General features: G+C 35.9%; 2 protein-coding genes across 2 annotated transcripts; both read left to right on the top strand.

Moving 5' to 3' along the window:
- Positions 1–4,511: 4,511 nt before the first annotated feature.
- LOC121736248 lies at positions 4,512–5,963 on the top strand. The gene has a single exon (XM_042127332.1). The coding sequence runs from the start codon at positions 4,512–4,514 to the stop codon at positions 5,961–5,963; it is 1,452 nt and encodes a 483-aa protein (XP_041983266.1).
- Positions 5,964–9,225: 3,262 nt separating this feature from the next.
- On the top strand, positions 9,226–10,035 carry LOC121736247 (the record flags this gene model as incomplete). Its single annotated transcript, XM_042127331.1, has 1 exon — positions 9,226–10,035. A coding segment is annotated over one exon (810 nt), but the record flags the coding sequence as incomplete, so codon positions are not given.
- Positions 10,036–20,667: the final 10,632 nt, after the last annotated feature.

The following is a 20,667-nucleotide window of genomic DNA, read 5'->3' as shown; positions in this document are numbered from 1 at the left end:
AGTTTAATCGATTGACCTTTTTATATTGCGACAATGGCGCGGATTTCGCTCGGTAAAGTAATGTATAACTCCTAAGGCATTACAGAAAAAAGTTTAAGCAAAAATTGTTCACAATTAAAATATGTACACTTTGATGATCGGTAAAATTAACTAATATTTAATAAAATTGAGTGGTTGGGGAGAAAACGACAAAAAACAGAAAAAAAGTAAAATTTTTGCCTTGCGGGAGTAATAGGTTGAAAAATATTAATGTTAAAAAAAAGTTTCAGATAAAAATCCCCAAACTGTGTTCGTTCATGTTTATTTTTTTCGTAATTTGATTAGACTAAACATGGTTCTATAAACTTCTGTCAATATTTTCAACACACCATTTAGCAGCACTAACCTGATTGAAGCTGCAGGACAAGAGATGTTTACAGCTGTATACAGTGACGCCAAATCCAGAAAGTCAGCTCATAGAACTTCAGGCAGTAATGATTCAACTACCACACCTACAGAAGTTCCGATTGGAAGCAAAGCAGAAGAACTTGCATGACTTCGCATTCACAAATTCGTTCAGTCTATAACAAAAACAAAAGTGAATTTGAGTTCTCTACCACCTTCGGTTGATGCAGCAAACTATCATAGCCGACCAGTTTACCTTCAAGTCCAGGCGTGGTGGGGCAACGATCATGAACCTCAAAATTGGGGATGGAAGGAAACTTCCCAAGGACTGACTCCACTAAGGACAGTGCTGGGTTTCATCAACAGTGTCGAAATCAACTTTTAGGAAGTACCAATATAAAGATACAAAAATAATTAAAAATTTGCAGATAAAAGTAATAGAATTGCAAAAAGAGAATAATAAATTAAGAAAACAGGCAGAAAGCCCTGTTTTCTTAATTTATTATATATAAATTAAGAAAACTACACTTACTTAATTTATTATATAGGCCATAAAAATATTGTAACTGATCCTCGAAATATCAAAACAACTAAAGCAGAAAAAAAAGATATTTAAATAAAAAAGGGTAAAATGTGTAAATTAGGCTCAATCGGTAAAGTTAGATGTTCAAAACTTCCTATCAGACGACGAAAATAGCCGAATATGTCCCGGAAAAAAAGACTACGTCTCAAAAAATAAAACCAAGCACCACACGACACGCTACAAAACTTACATCAAAAATTTCTGTCTTGTCATCAATACAAAATTCACTATGGCACCTTTTGCAAGCTTAGGCCTTTCTGGGTTTTGATTCCTAGTGTGACTCGAGACATGTGTGTGCAAAATACACGACAATATGGCATTGATAATAGCATCATTAAAATACAATAAGATAATAACTGAAAATAATAGTACTGAAGTTCTGATAAATCTTACTTGTGACAGATACAATATCAATTGCCTTCAAAGAAAATGTGTTAACTGGAGTTATAAACTATAAGGAATTCAACAATTCTGAAATTATTAAATACATTTCATGGGAGAAAAAAAACAAACATTTACAAAACGGGGAGTAGAAAAGAAACCTTTGTTATTTGAAGGAGTTTGAGCAAAAGATTAATAAGGAAATTAACGATTTGAAAAAAATATTGGACGGTAATGCAGACTGTAAAGATGATTGCAAAATGAAAATTAAATTTTTGAGATGCTATAAAAAGATGCGCGAACTCGAATTGGGCAAAATTTACACGAGCAAAAAGAAGAGTAGCGTTCTTAAATTTCTAAACGACATTAAAAATGTGGGCACGTCTGATTTCAAACAGTCATTTTTGAATTCGCTCAAATGCTTTAACATCAATGAAGGTGAATACGCACCATACTTGTATGAAATAAGCAGTAGTTGTTTGAATTGGCTGTCGACAATTTTAATGCAAGAAATGGTGGGTAATCTTGGCAAGCGTACAAAATCAATGTCATACATGAACCTGAACTCTAAACGCATAATTGAATTGTCGACAAAAAATATGGTAGATTTTTATCTCATGCCCAAACCCACCAAGAATGTATGTATACCCAAAAAAGTTTTATAAAACAATTTCTGCAAATATTTACAATTACTTTGGAGATGAAAATCCTGCAGATTTCCTGAAGATGGCTTTGTCGTTTCAAGATTCAAAAATTGAAGGTTTGATTACTTGAGTGTTTTTGACAATTAAACCTATGAAAGAATTAATGCAACTATTGAACAAGTTGTACATTGATTATATCGTTTTGTGTGTTTTGACTTTGACCTTTATGAAGAAAAAGGAATGGTTTCGTTTCAACAGTATCTAAATAGTAGTAATATGTTCCACTTTAAGTTTGAAGAAACTTTTAAATCCACCAAGCATTACGGTGACGCATACTCTGATCAGAACAAGGATAAAATGGAAGGCCCTGGCGCTACGATGCCTTCTATACAATTATGGAATAAATCTAAAGACATTTTTTTTTATGAAATAAGGGGGCAAACGAGCAAACGGGTCAACTGATGGAAAGCAACTTCCGTCGCCCATGGACACTCGCAGCATCAGAAGAGCTGCAGGTGCGTTGCCGGCCTTTGAAGAGGGAATAGGGTAATAGGGGAGGGTAGGGATGGGAAGGGAAGGGAATAGGGGAGGGTAGGAAAGGGAATAGGGTAGGGGATTGGGCCTCCGGTAAACTCACTCACTCGGCGAAACACAATAACCCACAAACATCTGATCAAAGGCCACACACAAAACGAAGGAGACAATGTCCACAGCCTGATAGAAAAAGAAATTAAAAAAAATAAAAAGTCTGGACCGATATAGGTACACGCCGTACAAAGATGTTACATTAATTAAGAACGCCCGTAAAAATGGCAAGCCATTTACGGTGTTTGAGCTAACACACAACTTCTTTTTTGATTTAAAAAAATTACAAGAAGATTGGGGCTACAATTACAGTGAAGATGAAGACAAAAACCATTTTCTATAGACCAACGTAAAAGTTCTAAAATTTTGTGAAAAGGAACCATTTGCTTTTTTTATAAAACTTCATACACCCAAAATGAGTTTATGATGGTTAATGTAAGGAACAAACGCAAGAAAATGGCAAACCCAGAAAATATAACACTTACCAAAGCATATTCCCAAAAACTAGAATTATGTGAAAATAAAAAAAAGGACTTGACAGATCTCGTCACAAAAAAAATAATTCCTACATATTATGCGAATTTTTTTAATTCTTTATTTTAAATTAAGATTGTCAAAGTTTATCTTTGTTATTGTTATAGGTACTGTATGTTAAAGTTATTACTCAGGTGACTTTGTTACGAGGGCTCAGGGCTGCTATTTATGTATCCGGAACTGGCCACTTACAAGAACAATATTTAAAAAGTAATTACAACATTTGAAAATAGAACTCTTTGGTTGAAGAATACATTTTGTTTCATGTGACTGTCAATTATTTTTCCATTGTGGCGTCATTTTGAAAATTGCGTGTCTTCATTTGCCATGGATTTAACGCGTGAACATTTTCGTGCAATGATTTACTACGATTTTCGGCGTGGGCTAAATCAACAACAGTGCTTTATTCAACTCACCGCAACTTTTGGAGATGAAGCACCATCAAAAACCACTGTTTATCACTGGTACAGTGAGTTTAATCGTGGGCGGTCTATGCTCACGGATGAAAATAAAGAAGGTCGCCCAAAAACAGCTGTTGTCCCACAAAATATAGATTCTGTGCGGGAACTAATAATGCGTGATCGTCATGTTACATATCGCGAGATAGAGGCGTCCTTAGGCATAGGGGAAGCCAGCCCAAAGTGGCCATAGGAGGCAAAGTGGCCACCCTTAATATTTCGGTTATTTGTGAAGGCAGTGCGACGTTGCCGCTCTTACGCATTGTGAACATCCCGGCCCGCCCCGCGCAGTGACGCGGGAGCGGTTGGGGAAGGCGCGCGCTTGTTGTGACTAAAACATTAGAATTGCACGTTTTATTAAAAAAATGCAAGGTAAATTCTTCCTGTTTTCATTTTTTTTTTGTATGTTTGAATGCTTCTGTTGTCCCGGTGTCGTTTCTTATCTATTAAGCTTTATGTATATTGTTTTTATTCTTGAGTATGATAAAAAATGTGAGAGAAAATTATGTTTAAAACAGAACTGTTCCCAAAGGGCAAAGTGGACCATTATACATAGTTTTCTATGATAATTTTTATATTTAAATTTTTTTATAATATCTATGGACGTTTCACACCACGTCAGTCTGGCCCCGTGCTATGTACTTTAAGGACTTGTGTTTCAGGTACCAGACAACGGAAATATATTTAATAATTATATGATATACTTTTAAGATTTTATTATAACATACACATATTTAATACAACACATCCATGACCCGGGAACATTGAAAACTTTTTGTTCCATCGATGGGATTCGAACTTGCGAACCCCAGCTTGAGCGCTGGCAACACGCTCAACTACTGAGCCACAAAGATCATCAAATTTAATATTAACTTAAAAATATTTTTTTAGATGAACAAATATAAAACAAAAGGTAAACATGGGTCATGGGACGAGACTACGATGGCGCGAGCGATTAAAGATGTGCAAGAAAATCTGGGTTCTGTGAAATTTGTAGCCAATAAATATGGTCTCCCGCGCACTACTTTAAGGAGACATTTAAAAACAGGATGTTCAATCAAGAAACTTGGAAGATTTACTACAGTATTTACGTTGCAACAGGAAGAAGAGCTATTGGAATACGTGTTCCACTTGGATAGCCTGTTTTTTGGTATGACTAAAGAAGATTTCCTACAGTTAGTGTTTCAATGTGCAGAAGTAAATAACATTCCACATCCTTTCATGAAGGGAACAGCTGGGCACGATTTTTATAAAGGGTTCATTAAGCGACACCCTGACTTGACTTTACGACAACCAGAACCCACATCTAAAGCCAGGGCCCGAGGCTTCAACAAAACTCAAGTATATAGGTTCTTTGACCTCCTTGAGGCTGAAATTGAGAAGCACCAAATCGATGCAACGCGTCTGTATAATATGGATGAGACTGGTATCCAAACATCTTCCAACAAACCTCCTAAAGTTTTAACAAAAGTGGGTAAAAGGCAAGTGGGTCACATTGCTAGTACGGAGCGAGGAAGAACGACGACAGTCATTTGTTGTTGTAATGCTGCGGGATCCTTCGTACCACCTTTGATGATTTTTGCAAGGAAAAGAATGGCACCTAACCTTCTAGATGGAGCACCGCCGGGTACCCAAGCAACTGTTAGTGATAATGGGTGGACCAACGGTGCAGTGTTCTTACAGTGGCTTCGTTTCTTTATAGATACAGTCCGTCCGACTGCAGAAAAAAAAGTTCTGCTCGTGATGGACAATCATGAGTCGCATAAATATTTACCTGCTCTAGAACTTGCGTCCAAGAATCATGTTATCTTTGTATCACTGGCACCACACACAACACATCGGATGCAGCCGCTAGATCTTTGCGTATATGGACCGTTAAAAACATATTTTGAACGTAGTGTAGCAACATTCCAAAAGACTCACGTCGGTCGAATAATCAATCAGAAAGATGTAGCCAATTTGTTTGGGACTGCTTATTTACGAGCGGCCACAACTCAAAACGCTGTCAGTGGTTTCGAAAAAACAGGACTGTGGCCTCCAAATAGATTTGTTTTTGATGATGTCGATTTTTTACCGGCTACAACTATGGAAAACCCACCACAGCATCAACATACATTGCCAGATAATCAAGACCACTCCAGAACTCCGTCTCCTTCCATCATTGACCAATTGATAATGGACAGAAATTACTCTCAAGTGTTATCTTCTTCAGTTATTGAGCAATTTATGACCAATGACCTAGCTCCAAATACATTTTTCGCTGAAAATTTACAAGACTCACCCTCAGTGACTAAAAGACCAGATATAGTAATTCTGGATAACGTTTTACTCAATGCGCCTAACGAAATCACCCCTGATAATTTAAGCGAACCCACTCTGAATATATGTAGATAAACCTATTACACCGCCTATAACGGGAACATCGTCGCCAATATCTAAATGCTACATAAGCCCTATAATTCTGAAACCATTGCCAAAAATGCCGCTAAATAAAACTGGTCGACGCAGGAGAGCACAGCGAGCTGAAATATTAACAAGCACCCCTATTAAAGAGGAACAAAGAATTAAACTGACCAAAAAACGTAAAAGGGATGCTGACAAAGCGAAAAGAGTGATGAAGTCCTTCAAGGAAAATTTGTCTGGGAAAGCAGGATCGTCGGGGATGCAAAGAGAAACAAAAACGCGTGGAAATACTGTGAAACAAAAAACTAATAATGACAGTAAGAAACATAAAACTACTACCAAACATCAATACATTTGCCTAATTTGTATGGAGCCATATGAAGATCCGCCCATCGAAGACTGGATTCGCTGCGATGACTGCCAGTTGTGGGCTCATGAAGCCTGCACGACATACTCCGGCATTGGAGCGTATTTCTGTGACAATTGCCAAGAAATCTGATCTCATTAAGTATTAAATACTTAATGAGATCAGATTTCTTGGCAATAAAACTTTGTTCTTCTCGGTAAACTTAATTTTTTTTAAGTTTACCGAGAAGAACAAAGTTTTGTTGATATAATATTTAGAATATTTTTATTTTAGAAGAGTTCTTTATTTTTTATAAAAAAAATGTTCTGATTGTTGAAAGAGAATTAATAGAAATTGTGTTAGGGCGCTTTTAGTGTCACGCGGATTTGCTCACGCACGCGGGATTGGGCCGCATGCGTAGCATCCGCAAAGAACAATTTCATATAGGTATCTATTGTAAAGCGTGATAAACGCACGCGGGACGCGGGGCGCTGTGCGGGGCGTCACCCCGGTGCGGGGTATCCGCATGCGTAAGCGCTGCCTACAACTTCAGTGCCCATTTTAGAGTCGAGCGGGGCGCTCGCGCCGTATTGTACTACCGAAATGAAAATCGATACAGAACGAGTAATCATTGAAGTTCATCTGCGGCCCGTTTTGTGGGATAAACGCAATGAATTATACAAGAACAGGGACGCGAGGGAGGCTGCATGGAGAGATATTTTGAAGGAATTGGCACCTAACTACGAAAATTTGAGCGAAGAGGAAAGAAAAGTGGCGGGTATGTGTTTGGTTCATTATTTTATTTATACAAGCATCATTACTTTATTAATATAAGCATAATTATTTAATTCACAAATAACATCAAAAACCTTCTAAAACCTTTTGAGTTTAGTTAATTAATTATATATCGGTGTTGCCAGGAGACTTTTCCTTCATTGATAAAGTAATCTGCAAATATATCTCTGATATTACTTGCCGACGTATTACTACTTTCAGTCTGCTGCCTGGGTAGTGGTCCCGTAAAACCATTTGTGACAAATGTATGGCTGACCATGTAGCCATCCCGTTTCCTTATGAAATTGTGAAGTACACATGCCGCCTTGACTATTAATTGTGCTAGATCTAACTTGACAGTCATGGATCTGTGAAATATTCTAAATTTATTTGACATAATTCCAAAAGTGCATTCTATGTACCTTCTAGCTCTGGACAGACGGTAATTAAATATTTTCTTTTTGTAAGGTAAATTATCACGAGCATAAGGCCGCATCACATGTGATGATAAACCAAATGCCTCATCTCCCACTATCACGAACGGCAACTTTGCTCTTACACTAGATGGATAAGCTACTTCGGGGCAAATAATAGGCAACTCTTGCGGGTCAGGGATACCCAACGTGTTACTTTCCAGTTTCGTATACAATTGACTCCTTCTAAAGATGGTTGAATCGGCGTTGCTTCCACTGGTACCGACATTAATATATGTAAAATTATAATCAGCATCACACATTGCGAGGAGCACTACAGAATAATATTTCTTATAATTAAAATATAGTGATCCACTGTGCGGCGGCCGAATCACTCTTATATGTTTTCCATCAATAGCACCCAAGCAATTAGGAAAATTTGTATATGTGAGAAATCCCTCTGCGATTTCTTTCCATTTGATCCCATTAAGCTGTGGAATACATTCAGACTTTAGTTCAATCCATATTATGTAACAAACTTGTCTTACTATTTCGCTAATTGTTGCAATTCCAATCATATAGGAATAGTGTAGATCAGTGAATGTATTACCAGTTGCCAAATATCTGAAAACAAAAACAATATATTAATAATATGATAACATAATATATTAATAATGCTGACATCAGACATAAGACAGCATGCACCGCTCGAATTTTACTTCAGAAGAAAAATAAATACCCTTAAGGTGAAAGGGCACGGAAGTAGCTAGCGCTAGAAGTTTTTAATTCGTTTTAACTACAGTACTATAGCTACGTTAGATTTCTATGATTTGCCGAAAATGTTATCATAGGGGGGTATTTATGCAGTTATGATTTCATATGAAAAGTTTGAAGTATAGTTATGTATCTCATATCTGCTAAAAGTGGCCACTTTTAGCAGATTTGAGACACATAACTATGCTGTAAATATTTTATAAGAAATCTTCTTTGTATAAATTAACCCCTATGGTAAAATTTCCGGCAAATGAAAGGAATCTAATAAATATATATAATATAATAAAATATCGTTTATTTCAAGTCCTCCTTCATGAAGGTTGACAGATGCAAATAAAGAAAATTTTTGTTAAAACAATTAAAAACTTACAGCGCTAGTGACTTCCGGAAGTTTTCACCTTAATTTTGATGATGGCAAATTTTACTGTAACAAATAAAAAAATTTCCCGATTCAATCCGGTGTTTTTCCAAAAATCCTTAAATGAAGTTCTAATTATTTTTGTAAAAAATGAATTATTTCCATTCAGTAAAATTTGCCATCATCAATATTATGGGTACTTTTCCTTCAACTGCGGCCTTATTTTTCCACTCTGTATAGGTATATATATATTGCTTGATTTATCTAATGCTTCATGAGACAGTGTAAAGTTGACAACATGTGTGAATTAATGAGGCCTTTAATCGAATGCAGTTAAATTTCCAACTAATATCAGATTTGTACACACGGCCACAGATCAAGCTTCCCAAAACCAGTATAAACAGGACTCATGCGTTGTTTATTATCGTAGACGACTCGCCGCCCAGCGAGGCCCTAGCAAGTTCCGTTTATTGGTACTGGTTTTGGGTAACTTGATCTGAAACTGTGTGTACTTTTGCCACTTACTTATTATATTTTGTCATTTCAGACAAGAAAATACAACAACGCTGGCGAACAGCAAGGGACCTTTACCAGAAAGACAAGATATCTGAAAAAAATCAGCCATCCGGCTCTGGGAGTAAGAAGAAGAAGAAATATTCTTACTATGACATTTTGACTTTCTTAGACAGTACAACGGAAACTGCTGGAGAAGAGTCACTCTGTGAAGAAATGTCTGAACAAAGTAATTTAGAAACACCTAATGAGTCCACGCAACCAGGTACTTCACGTCAAGAAAGTTCTCAACTAACATCACAACGTAATTTAGAAACACGTAATGAGTCCACGCAACCAGATACTTCACGTCAAGAAAGTTCTCACCCAACATCAAAACAAAAACAAGTAAAATCTAAAAAGCAAGCACCATCTGAATTTGAGGCACAGTTATTAGAATGCTTAAAGTCTAATCAACTGGAGCTAGAAAGTGAGGATTTGGCTTTCTTTCAGTCTCTGCAGCCTTCATTAAAAAGATTCACTAGATATCAAAAACTAATGTTCAGAACAAAAGTGTTAAATATAGTTATGGAAATGGAAAGTCAAACACAACCTGCATACTACAGTCCCATACCTACAACAAGTTCTAGTGCTTTTACTGAGCTTGACAGTTTGTCACCGATAAATCAAGATTACCAAACCAATAGTATAATCCAGGATACTTCGAGTCTTAACGACAATGCTATTAGTTCTGCTGCAGTGAATGACAATGAAACTCTTATTTCGACTGAAAGCGGTTTGTTTAATATCACGTCTTATGACGTAATTTATACCCCAGCAACAACATCATCTACAGGCGAAAGAAATGTCAACGCTCAGGATACAAATTTACAAAGAAATGAATGATGTAAAATTTGATTTTTTAATTTATGAATAAAACTCTTTTTATTAAAATGAGTACGATTAACTTTTTTTCTCCAGTTTCTCTCTAATTGTTTGTTTAGTCATATGAGTGCGGTTGTACACACGGCACAGATCAAGTTACTCAAATCCAGTATAAGCGGGACTCCGACGGGTTACCTAAGTATGATAATACGCAAGGCGCGAGTTCCATTTATGCTGGTTTTGGGTAACTTGATCTGTGGCCATGTGTACTTTATCAGATAAAAAAAAGGATTGTGTATGTAGGTTGAACGTACCAATCCCAAACCAATTAAGGACTTTTTTTGACTTTAAATTACTGTCATGTGCAAACCTATAACTTTTATCTATATTATAATAAGTAGCGTGTGATGAAAGGTAGGAATGATTCCACTTTAATGGTGACATTTTATGAGTGAAATAATCTTATTTTATGAAATTTCAACAATTAATAACCAATGACGCGTTACTTTACGATATTTCAAACAAAAAATCATTATTATACCGTTTATTTAGACTGGATAATTACTAGAACATGTGTTGTATGATGTCTCAATAGTTGACCACGATGGTCAACTACCGAAAAAATCATTGATTTGATTTTTGTTTAACATTTTTGCAGTTGATCAGAGTACATGACAAAATTTTTTTTTTGCACATGTAAATTTACACATGACAGTAATTTGAAGTCAAAAAAGTCCTTTACTGGTTTGGGATTGGTACGTTTATCCTACCTGTTCAAATCCCTTTCCACTAAATCATAGCAGGAAATTAAATATTTAAAATTTTAAACTTACCTTAATGTAATAGCGAGCCTCTCAATCGGTTGTATTGTAATCCTTCGTAAACTGCTTTTTTGTAGCTTATTCTCAATTTTACACAACAGTTCATCAAAAGAACGAATGGACATTCGAAAGTAATTTTTAAATTTACGTTCATTATTTTGTAGTTTTCCAAAGTGTGTAACAAACGCCCCAGCAAGAAGCCTATTTTCAAGAAAGGGATCAACATGTACTCTTGTCTTCTTGTTTCGTCGTTTGTAAAGTATGTAAGCGACAGATATTCTTTTGACATTGATCATTTTTGAACACGTCTATACCGTTACGCAGCCCGTAGAAAACTGAAACTCATGCTGCGTATGATCCGCAGCGTGAAATTTTACGCATGCGGTCCAATCCCGCGTGCGTGAGCAAATCCGCGTGACACTAAAAGCGCCCTTATACTACTTTTAAGTATTATTAATAATAAGGTTAATTACTGCGTATTTAAAAAATACATTAAAGACTGAAGCTCTAAGAAATATATATTTAAAGTTAAAAAGTTTAAATTATAGTTTAAAGAATATTTTATGATAATTTGGAGACTGATATTGATACCACTAATTGTTAATTTGTTTTTAATAAATACCTTTTTTACTACCTACCTTTTTTGTATTCATTTTACCAAAAAATTACATTTAAATATAAGAAAAAAAATCCATTTCTTGTGAACATTTGGGCTGGCCACTTTGCCCTTACCCCTATGGCTGCTTTAGGCAGGCCCTCGGGCAAAGCGGTTTTTTGACAGATTGTCGTAATATGTAAATCATGAGCTAATTTTAAGATTAGGGTCAATATGAATTATACATAACAGAAATATAATAAATACACTATCTGGTAGTACATTTTTTATTTTTAAATATATAATATTTCGTCTTTTTTTTAAATTGGCAGTTAAGGTGGCCACTTTGGGCTGGCTTCCCCTAAGTATGACGAGCATACATAAGATATTACACGAACATTTGGCTGTAAAAAAAATATGTTCGCGTTGGATTCCGCACAACTTGACAATCGATCAAAAACGGGCTCGTGTCGATTGGTGCAAAAAAATGATAAAAAAAATACAACCGTGGTACGTCAAAAGCCGTTTATAATATCTACACAGGTGATGAATCTTGGATCTATGCATATGACCCCGAAACTAAACAACAGTCAACGGTGTGGGTGTTCCAAGATGAGCCGAAACCATCAAAAGTTACTCGTGCAAAAAGTACTTTGAAGCAAATGGTCGCCTGTTTTTTTGGAATTAATGGACATGTGGCTACAGTGCCATTAGAGAATCGTAAAACGGTTAATTCTGAATGGTATACGACCATTTGTTTACCAGAAGTCTTTGAAGAAATAAGAAAGGACAACCGACAACGCAGAATCATATTACATCACGACAATGCTAGCTGTCACACCTCAGCTGAAACAACTCAGTTTTTGGAGGGTCAAAAGATCGAATTGACTGGTCATCCGCCGTACAGCCCTGATTTGGCACCTAACGATTTCTTTTTATTTCCATACGCAAAGAACAAATTACGTGGTCAACGTTTTTCGAGCCGCGAAGAGGCTGTTGATGCGTTCAAAATGCACGTTTTGGAGATACCTCAATCAGAATGGAAAAAGTGCTATGAAAATTGGTTCCAGCGTATGCAAAAGTGTGTCGATCATCGCGGCGAATATTTTGAAAAGCAATAAAACCATATTAAATGATATATGTTTGTTTCTTTTTTTAATTCCGGATACATAAATAGCAGCCCTCGTATAACTTATAAGGTACATACGTAGGTACCTCCTACAGTCATATTTTGTCAGGTACAGAAAATTAAAAATTATTTAGAGATAGAGCATAGACTAAATCAAGTTTATTTTTTGTTTGATAATTTCATCACGAATTTATATAGGTTGTTAAAGTTAAAGTTATATAGTTAAGGCTAACTTTAACTTTAACCTTAACTTTGACCGGAGAAATTGACACATGTCTGTTGCGTTTATTTTTTTATTAAAGCTACAGGATTGAGAGTATAAAAAATTTAACTATCCGTAAAAATGGACAGGAAAAATATGACACTGTGAAAGTTGAAACATAGTAAATTTTCACGAAAAAATTTAGATATACGTATGAGCGGTTATGGATAAATATGGCGTCTTAGGACGCCATATTTAACTTTAACCAGAGTTTTGACATTTTCCACTGTAGTTATAGTTAAAGTTATAGTTAAAATTACAGTTATAGTTAAAGTAAGTTGGTGCAACCTAACCGTGTTTTGCAGTTAGTACTTTTAAATGATGATGTGATAATAGAAGGCTGACTAAAATCGAAAATAGGTGTTTCTAAAATAGGCATTTACAGTGTAACAATTTGATTTTTACTAAAGTAAAAATCAAATTGTTACACTGCATCATTTTTACTAAAGTAAAAATCAAATTGTTACACTGTAAATGCCTATTTTCAACTTAAAAGTTTATTGTATAACAAAAATTTTAATTAAAAATTATTAATAAACAAGAATTTTATTTTATATAAGTACAGTATAGAGCTTACAATATGTTTCCCCTGACTGATGAATTTAGTGACGAAAATTAAGGTCTATAGAGACTTTTTAATAATTGAAACGATATTTTGAATAATTATTCAGAATTAGATAGACCTAAAAAAGAAGAATTGGTATTTTAAAAAATGTATAGATTTAGACCAGTAAAGACCTAAAAAGCCAGTTTTACAAAAAGTTAAATAAATAAACAATTAATTGGATTTTCTTTATAATGTGTAGGTCAATAACCAAATTATGATATGCAACTTTCAAAACCGACCTCTTGGTGTACAATTTCTAGATAATATATAGACTAGTATTTTTTTTTCATAATTGAGAGTATTTAAAGAACCGTATTGGCGACAGTATTGGTCAAGTTAAGAACAGGTGACTCGAACGCGCGGCTTGCTAATATTTTTAAATGTAGCGAAACAGCGTTTCATACGTGGTTAAAAATCGGACGCAACGCTCTGTTAGAAGATTTTGTGCCCTTAAATGTTGGGTTTGACCACATTTCTCGTGAGGATGTAGCACACAGGAACCTTTTTCTACCCAACAATCTGTTTGGGAACCCATCGAGCCCAGAAGATGAAAGGAAAGCAATCACGATTTGTGATGGCACGTACATCTATGTACAAAAAAGTGGAAATTATTTTTTCCAACGCAAGTCTTACAGCCATCACAAATACAGAAACCTCCTCAAACCGTTCCTCTTGGTTTCTTGTGATGGACACATTATCGAAGTCATCGGACCATATGCTGCCACCACGTCGGACGCAGATATAATGAATGACATGCTTAATAATGCTGACAGTGCCTTCCACTGGTTTTATAGGAGTGGAGATGTTTTTATTCTGGACCGTGGTTTTCGGGACTCAGCAAGAAATCTGGAATCTTGCGGATACGTACAACATATGCCTGAAACAAAGTATCCAAATGAGACACAGCTAACCACGGATCAGGCCAATAAGTCCAGACTGATAACAATCTGTCGTTGGGTGGTTGAAGTGGTCAACGGCAGGTTCAAAAGAGATTTTCGCCTGTTGCGAAATGTATATAATAACAGAGCCCTTCCCAGCATGTTCGACTATCATAAATCGTTTTCTTGTTTTTATTGAATATAATCCAAATGCTGCTGCGATTTTAGAGATTATCCACCAAAGAATTAATATGCCAAATAGATTAGCACATCTTGTAATACGCCATAACTACAATCGCAGAAGTGCTCAGTTTACTTTAATGACTGCAGATATGCCAGAGTTTGTAGATTTTCCAAGAATGGATGAGAACGAATTATTTTTATTCGCTCTGGGCGTTTATCAACTAAAACAGGCCAAAAGCTATTACGGTGAGCACGTCCTTGACAATGGAGCATTCACAATTGAGCTCAGCAATGAGTTATCAAATGAAGACTTGGCGGAATTGCAGGGCAATGATTTATGGATGATAAGAGGCCGACTGCAATCGCGGCATGTTAGAGCAAGACAGTATTATGTCTACATTGTAATCAATAGATCGTTATCAGGCCGACAAGCAATTGCTCACTATTATTGTTCGTGCATCATAGGAAAGCGAACATTTGGATGCTGCTCCCATATTATGTGTATTATATGGTACATGAGCCATGCACGACATTTGCCAGCAATAACCCCCCCAGCTTATGGATTGGAGAACATTATTGTTGTACCAGACGATGATGTTTTATAGTATTTAATTAAACAAAATAACCCCTGTATACAGGGTGTAATAAGACCACTTCCGATAACTTTGGGGTATGATTATACTACATTTTCTGATTACGAATATGTATTTTTTTTTATTTTTATTTTTTTTTTTAAATTTTTTATTCTTTATTTTTTTATAATTAAAACCCTTTAAACATGATAATAAACCACATAGAAAAATATTTTAAAATATTTTTTTAAATTTTATTATTTTTACCCCAATAAGCATTTGCAAGCGCGCGGTCAACGTTCTCGTGTTCCGAGTACATACCCGAGAACGTTGACCGCGTTAATCAGCTGTTAGCTCCGCCCTACGCACGCTAAGTCGAAAGGTCGTATGCGACGAATGACGATACACTACGAGTTACGACTTACGACAGAACACACAGAAACCCTAATGTATGTCTTTTCAATTTCAAACCCATGAAGGTCACCATGACGTGGAACTTAGAACTCTGACCTCTGACCTCTCATCTAAGCTACTTGCAGTGTTAAGAGTTTAATGGTAGCTCATGTAGAAAACTGTAAGTAACTGTCTGTGCATGTGTAACAACTTACGACAGTATGGCAAACTTCTAAGATTATTAGACTAGTTAAAAAGTTCATCGTAAGTAACGAAACCTATGCGGATGAACTGTTTATCCGCAATCGTTACTTATCAATCGAAATAACAGATGATACACGAAAAAACCTCATACATAAAACTGGCAATTAACTTACGTGAAAAATGTTGAGTTCAAGTGTTCTTACTTCTTTATGCATTTTGAAAATAGTCCTTAACACCAAGCAATAAGACCAGTCACTACCAAGAACGTCAAAAAAACTTCTCGTTAACGAAATGTATCACACCACAAAGTATTTTATTACAACTGAAATAATAAATCAATTATTAACACTTTACACAATACTACCACGTTTTGATACTTGAAGTAATTGTTAAAAAATCAAACTTATCTCCTAACAACTCTAACAACCTATCACCTCAATGCTCAAATGGCTACTAAATTAAAAAATCTATTTTAATTTTTGAAATAATGTTCGTCGTGTATCGACTTTCGGAAGTAGTCAAAGGACACCGACCGGCGGCTTGCTTTGATCGCGGCGCCGACAAAGCGCGCCGCTGTGCAGGTGCCCGACGCACGTGTCGCTAATCCATTTCAAGGACAATCTAAGTGTTGTACCCTATAAATTCAATACTATTTAGTCGATATTTAAATTACCATTAAATAATAAAAATTATAACTATTATTTAGTAGATCTCATCTCATTTTTTTAAATTCGATACCTACATTACCGTGATAAAGTGATTGTTATACCGTGGTACGCGTTATGCGCGTCTAAAATACTTTAATACCTAATTAATTAAATAACTTTTAATTATTGTCGCTTTTCTTAATATTGAGTAGGTATTTGTTTATTTTTAGTTTGACAGTAATCAATACGTACTCGTATGTAAAACAATTAATACGATTTATCGATAAAAAAATTATCGATTACTCAAAATATTCACATTGCACAGGGATACATCCCTATTATTTTACAAAGTTTTTTCTTCAATTTTGTTCAGTCGGCTGTCTAACACGCGCCGTGCTGGTGTAGGTACTGTGACGTTTTTGTTTAAGTTTTGTAATTTTACGTTTAGATGTTGTCATATTATTGCTTGTTTTGTGTATTGTTAACTATTTTTTTTTATGTTTGTAATTAATAACGGGCCGTGACAAGATACGTCCGATGAATGTGCGATGCTTTAAGGAACAGGTGAACATCGTCGTCGATAGACGATAGTGCGGTTTAAACAGTGGAATAAAAAGTGTTTAAAGAATTGGAATGTCTCCTGTAATTACTTTTGTTAAGTGTTGAATAACTCTGCAATCTACATCGAGTTAGATGGATCATGGAGCACAGTTCGAACTGCATTTCATAAAAGCAGACAGCTGATCACAGGTCAGTGAACATGTTATCACGTATGTTTTCCATTGATAGGTATTGATAGGTGCAGTAGGTAACTGTGTATGTATTTTTACAGATGTGTAAATCGGATGATGATCGGATGTGAATTATGATTTCTTTTCCTTTTTGGCCGGAAGTAAAAACTGAGTATTTTTGAGTAAAAACCTGAGAAACGGTAATTAATAAATTGTAACATTTTGTTAAATCGTGTAAACTATTGTAATTTATCATTACAATATTGGTGGTTTATTCACTAGGTACCTACGGGCTAGGGTATAGGGCACACCACGATCAGCTGTTTTGTCTTAACTCATGACTAGCGCAGAGCCGCGCGCGCGGTATTCGGCGCGGGCGGCGCGGGGGGGCCGGCTCGGCCCGGGGTTTCATTCATCGGCGGCGGGCGATATTATCGCGCATTAACTGCACGCATTATACATTGCGTGTTGAAAATTTAGACTATTTTAAAAACTGGCGATTACATGAAAATTTCTTGCACCAATGGATATATCTCATGCCCTATAATAACCCCACGAAGTTATCGGAAGCGGTCTTTTGACACCCTGTATATATTTTATTTATAATCCTCAAAAACACAAAACAAGATCAACATGTCCAAAACAGGTCAAGAACCAATATATCTTACTAAACGATGTTCAAAATGTCTAGATATGGTAGAACAAATCATTTGATTTTGTTTATTAAATTCACTGAAAATGTATGAAGATGTTGAATTTTTGAACTCGAATAATAATTCATTCGAAATTTGCAAAGACTTATTTTTATAGCAAAATAACTGTGAACATTATGGTTACTTACTATTTACACACTTTTCACCTAATTCTAAATAGTAGAAAACATTTTTAATATGTAGCTCCAATTAAATAATAAAAATTGAAAACCTCGAGTAAGTGATACTAGCTGGTGAAGTTGCCACTCATACGCGTAAACCCTCTTAAGTGTTACCAATTTTTTTTGTCTAAGATTTTTAGTTTGCTACCGAATATTAAGTTCAAATAAAGATTTTAAGTATTTATTTGTGTTTTTTACTATGTAATTATATTTTAAAAGAATCTTACGGGCAAAGCCGCGAATAAAAACTAGTTTTCTTATTTTATCAATTATGTGCACTAGGCTTAACTATTGTCCGGCGAGTTATATTATTTCAAGTGTGTTATTGTGTGTTACAGTTACAAGTGTGTTATTGAACGATTTTTCGTGGCCTTACCCATATGTGGTAGAATGAAAGCTCCAAATAATTAATCTTAAGACCTTTGTAACATCATTGTAGCAATAAATAAATTCTGATTCTGATTCTGAAAGCTGGCTCAGGTAACAATAAATAAACGTACTAAACTTTACCTCAAATCAATTGATTCTATGAATTTTGATTCAACTGAAGTAAGGTCAGGCGGGGCAATCTCGACTGCGGGAAATTTCAACTAATCAACATAACTTCCGTTTTTAACGTAACTGATAAAAATGCCATCTATATTCGGGAAGCGCAATGTGCTTTTCTTAATTTCACCGTAGATGGCGCTGATAGACCTAATACTGTTTGACCGACACGGCCATTTTGTTTTCGACAAAATTCCATGCGTGCACGTGCAGAGTGACAGCTTAAAATTTATATTAAAAAAGTGATTTCAATGTGGATTTCCAAGGTTTTTAAAGGTAAGTTATATTGTTTATAACCCACTTCATATGACTAGGTTGAATTTTTCTGTTTTACTTTGTGTTTAAACAGTGTTTTGGCAATAGTTTAAGTAACCCCACTGAAATTGTTTTGTCGGCAAATGTCAACTATTTGGCAGTTGAAATTGCCCCTCTACATTTTATATGAAGATTACTAAACAGTAGTGATGTGCATATGTCGATAATTAATCGATATAAACAATCTCTTATATTGTGAATATTAAAGATATTTGGGAAAAAATAATAGAAGTTCCTGAAACAAAAAGAAATATTACATAGTAGTTCAACTTTATTGAATATATTTATAATTTATTGCAGATGGTTCGCCACTATAAAAAGAAAACTGAAAAGACTTATACTGTGGCAGAACTGCAGCAAGCACTGAAAGATGTGAACAATAAAAACATGACGAGCTACCAAGCAGCAGAAAAATACGGTATACCAAGATCCACTATTATAAGTAGAGTATACCACACTGATATGAGCGACAAGATTGGGAGACCAACGGTTTTTTCAGAAGAAACAGAAAAACGAATGGCAAATAGCTTACACATTATGGAAAAACATGTTTTCCCATTAACCCGAAAAGAAGTGGCAGTTCTCGTGTCTCAATTTGTGCGCAGAAATGGAATTAACACTCCGTTTAAAAATGATATGCCAGGAAAGGATTGGCTGCAGGCCTTCCAAAAAAGACACAGCCTATCGATTAAAAAGCCACAATCCGTCGAAATCGCCAGACGAATGGCATGTGACCCATATATTATTTATGGTTATTTCAATTTATTGAGCGAAGTGCTGGCATGCCTGGGGTTAGAGGATAAGCCTCAACAAATTTATAACTTAGATGAAACCAGCATATGTAATGACCCTGTCAAAGGTAAAGTTATTGGCAAGCAAGGATTTCGCTGTACCCGGACAACTAGTGGTCCCGGAAGAAATAATACAACTGTGTTACTGGCGGCAAATGCTTCCGGGAAAAAAGTACCACCACTTATAATTTTCCAAGGGAAACACCTTTGGACGGAGTGGTTGTATAAAAACGAAATGATTGATACCGCCTATGCAGTTAGTGAAAAGGGCTGGATGCAAACCAGCATATTTGAAAAATATATGAAATCGGTGTTTGTTCCTGCGTTGGGAAGTGCGAGGCCGGTGCTGCTGATATATGACGGTCATTCGACGCACATCGATTTAAATGTCATCGAATACGCGCAATCAGAAGGGGTTACAATTTTGAAACTTCCACCACACTCCTCACATGTTTTGCAGCCTCTAGACTGCAGCGCCATGAAACCCCTAAAAGACCGCTGGGAAGACGAAGTAATCAAATGGCAGAGGCTTCATATTGGTACAAACTTACCAAAGTCTGAATTTGCACGAATTCTAACCAAAATATGGGATGAACTGGATCCTCTAATTTTACAAAATGGATTTCGTAAGACTGGCATTCAACCATTAAATGGAAATGCCATCAAGGAGGAGATTTTCGACCCTTTGGTATTGCAAAAATGGAAGAATTCTCAGGCCGATGCCATACAAGAGAGCCCCATACCAGCAGTGCAAGTTGTGCATGGCTGTGGTTGCAACATAACACATGAATTGGAGAATTCTCAGTCCAACGCCATCCAAGCGGATTCTTTACCAGCACAAGATAAGCATGGCTCTGATTGCAACGAGACACAAGAATTGGAAAATTCTCAGTCGAAAGCCATCCAAGCGGACTCTTTACCAGCGCAAGATAAGCATGGCTCTGATTGCAACGAGACACAAGAATTGGAAAATTCTCAGTCGAATGCCATCCAAGCGGACTCTTTACCAGCGCAAGATAAGCATGCCTGTTACAATTGCAACGAAACACAAGAATTCAAAGAGAATGTCATGCCTGTCGTACCATCGGTTCCAAGTTTAACCACA

Source organism: Aricia agestis, chromosome 18, assembly GCF_905147365.1.
Source record: "Aricia agestis chromosome 18, ilAriAges1.1, whole genome shotgun sequence".
Taxonomy (NCBI): Eukaryota; Metazoa; Arthropoda; class Insecta; order Lepidoptera; family Lycaenidae; genus Aricia; species Aricia agestis.
Note: the sequence above shows the minus strand (reverse complement) of the source record. Positions and strands in the feature narration are given on the sequence as shown.

Bases quoted from the DNA above. Each gene is read 5' to 3' on its own strand.
- LOC121736248 (XM_042127332.1), top strand. From the start codon at position 4,512: ATGGCGCGAGCGATTAAAGATGTGCAAGAAAATCTGGGTTCTGTGAAA.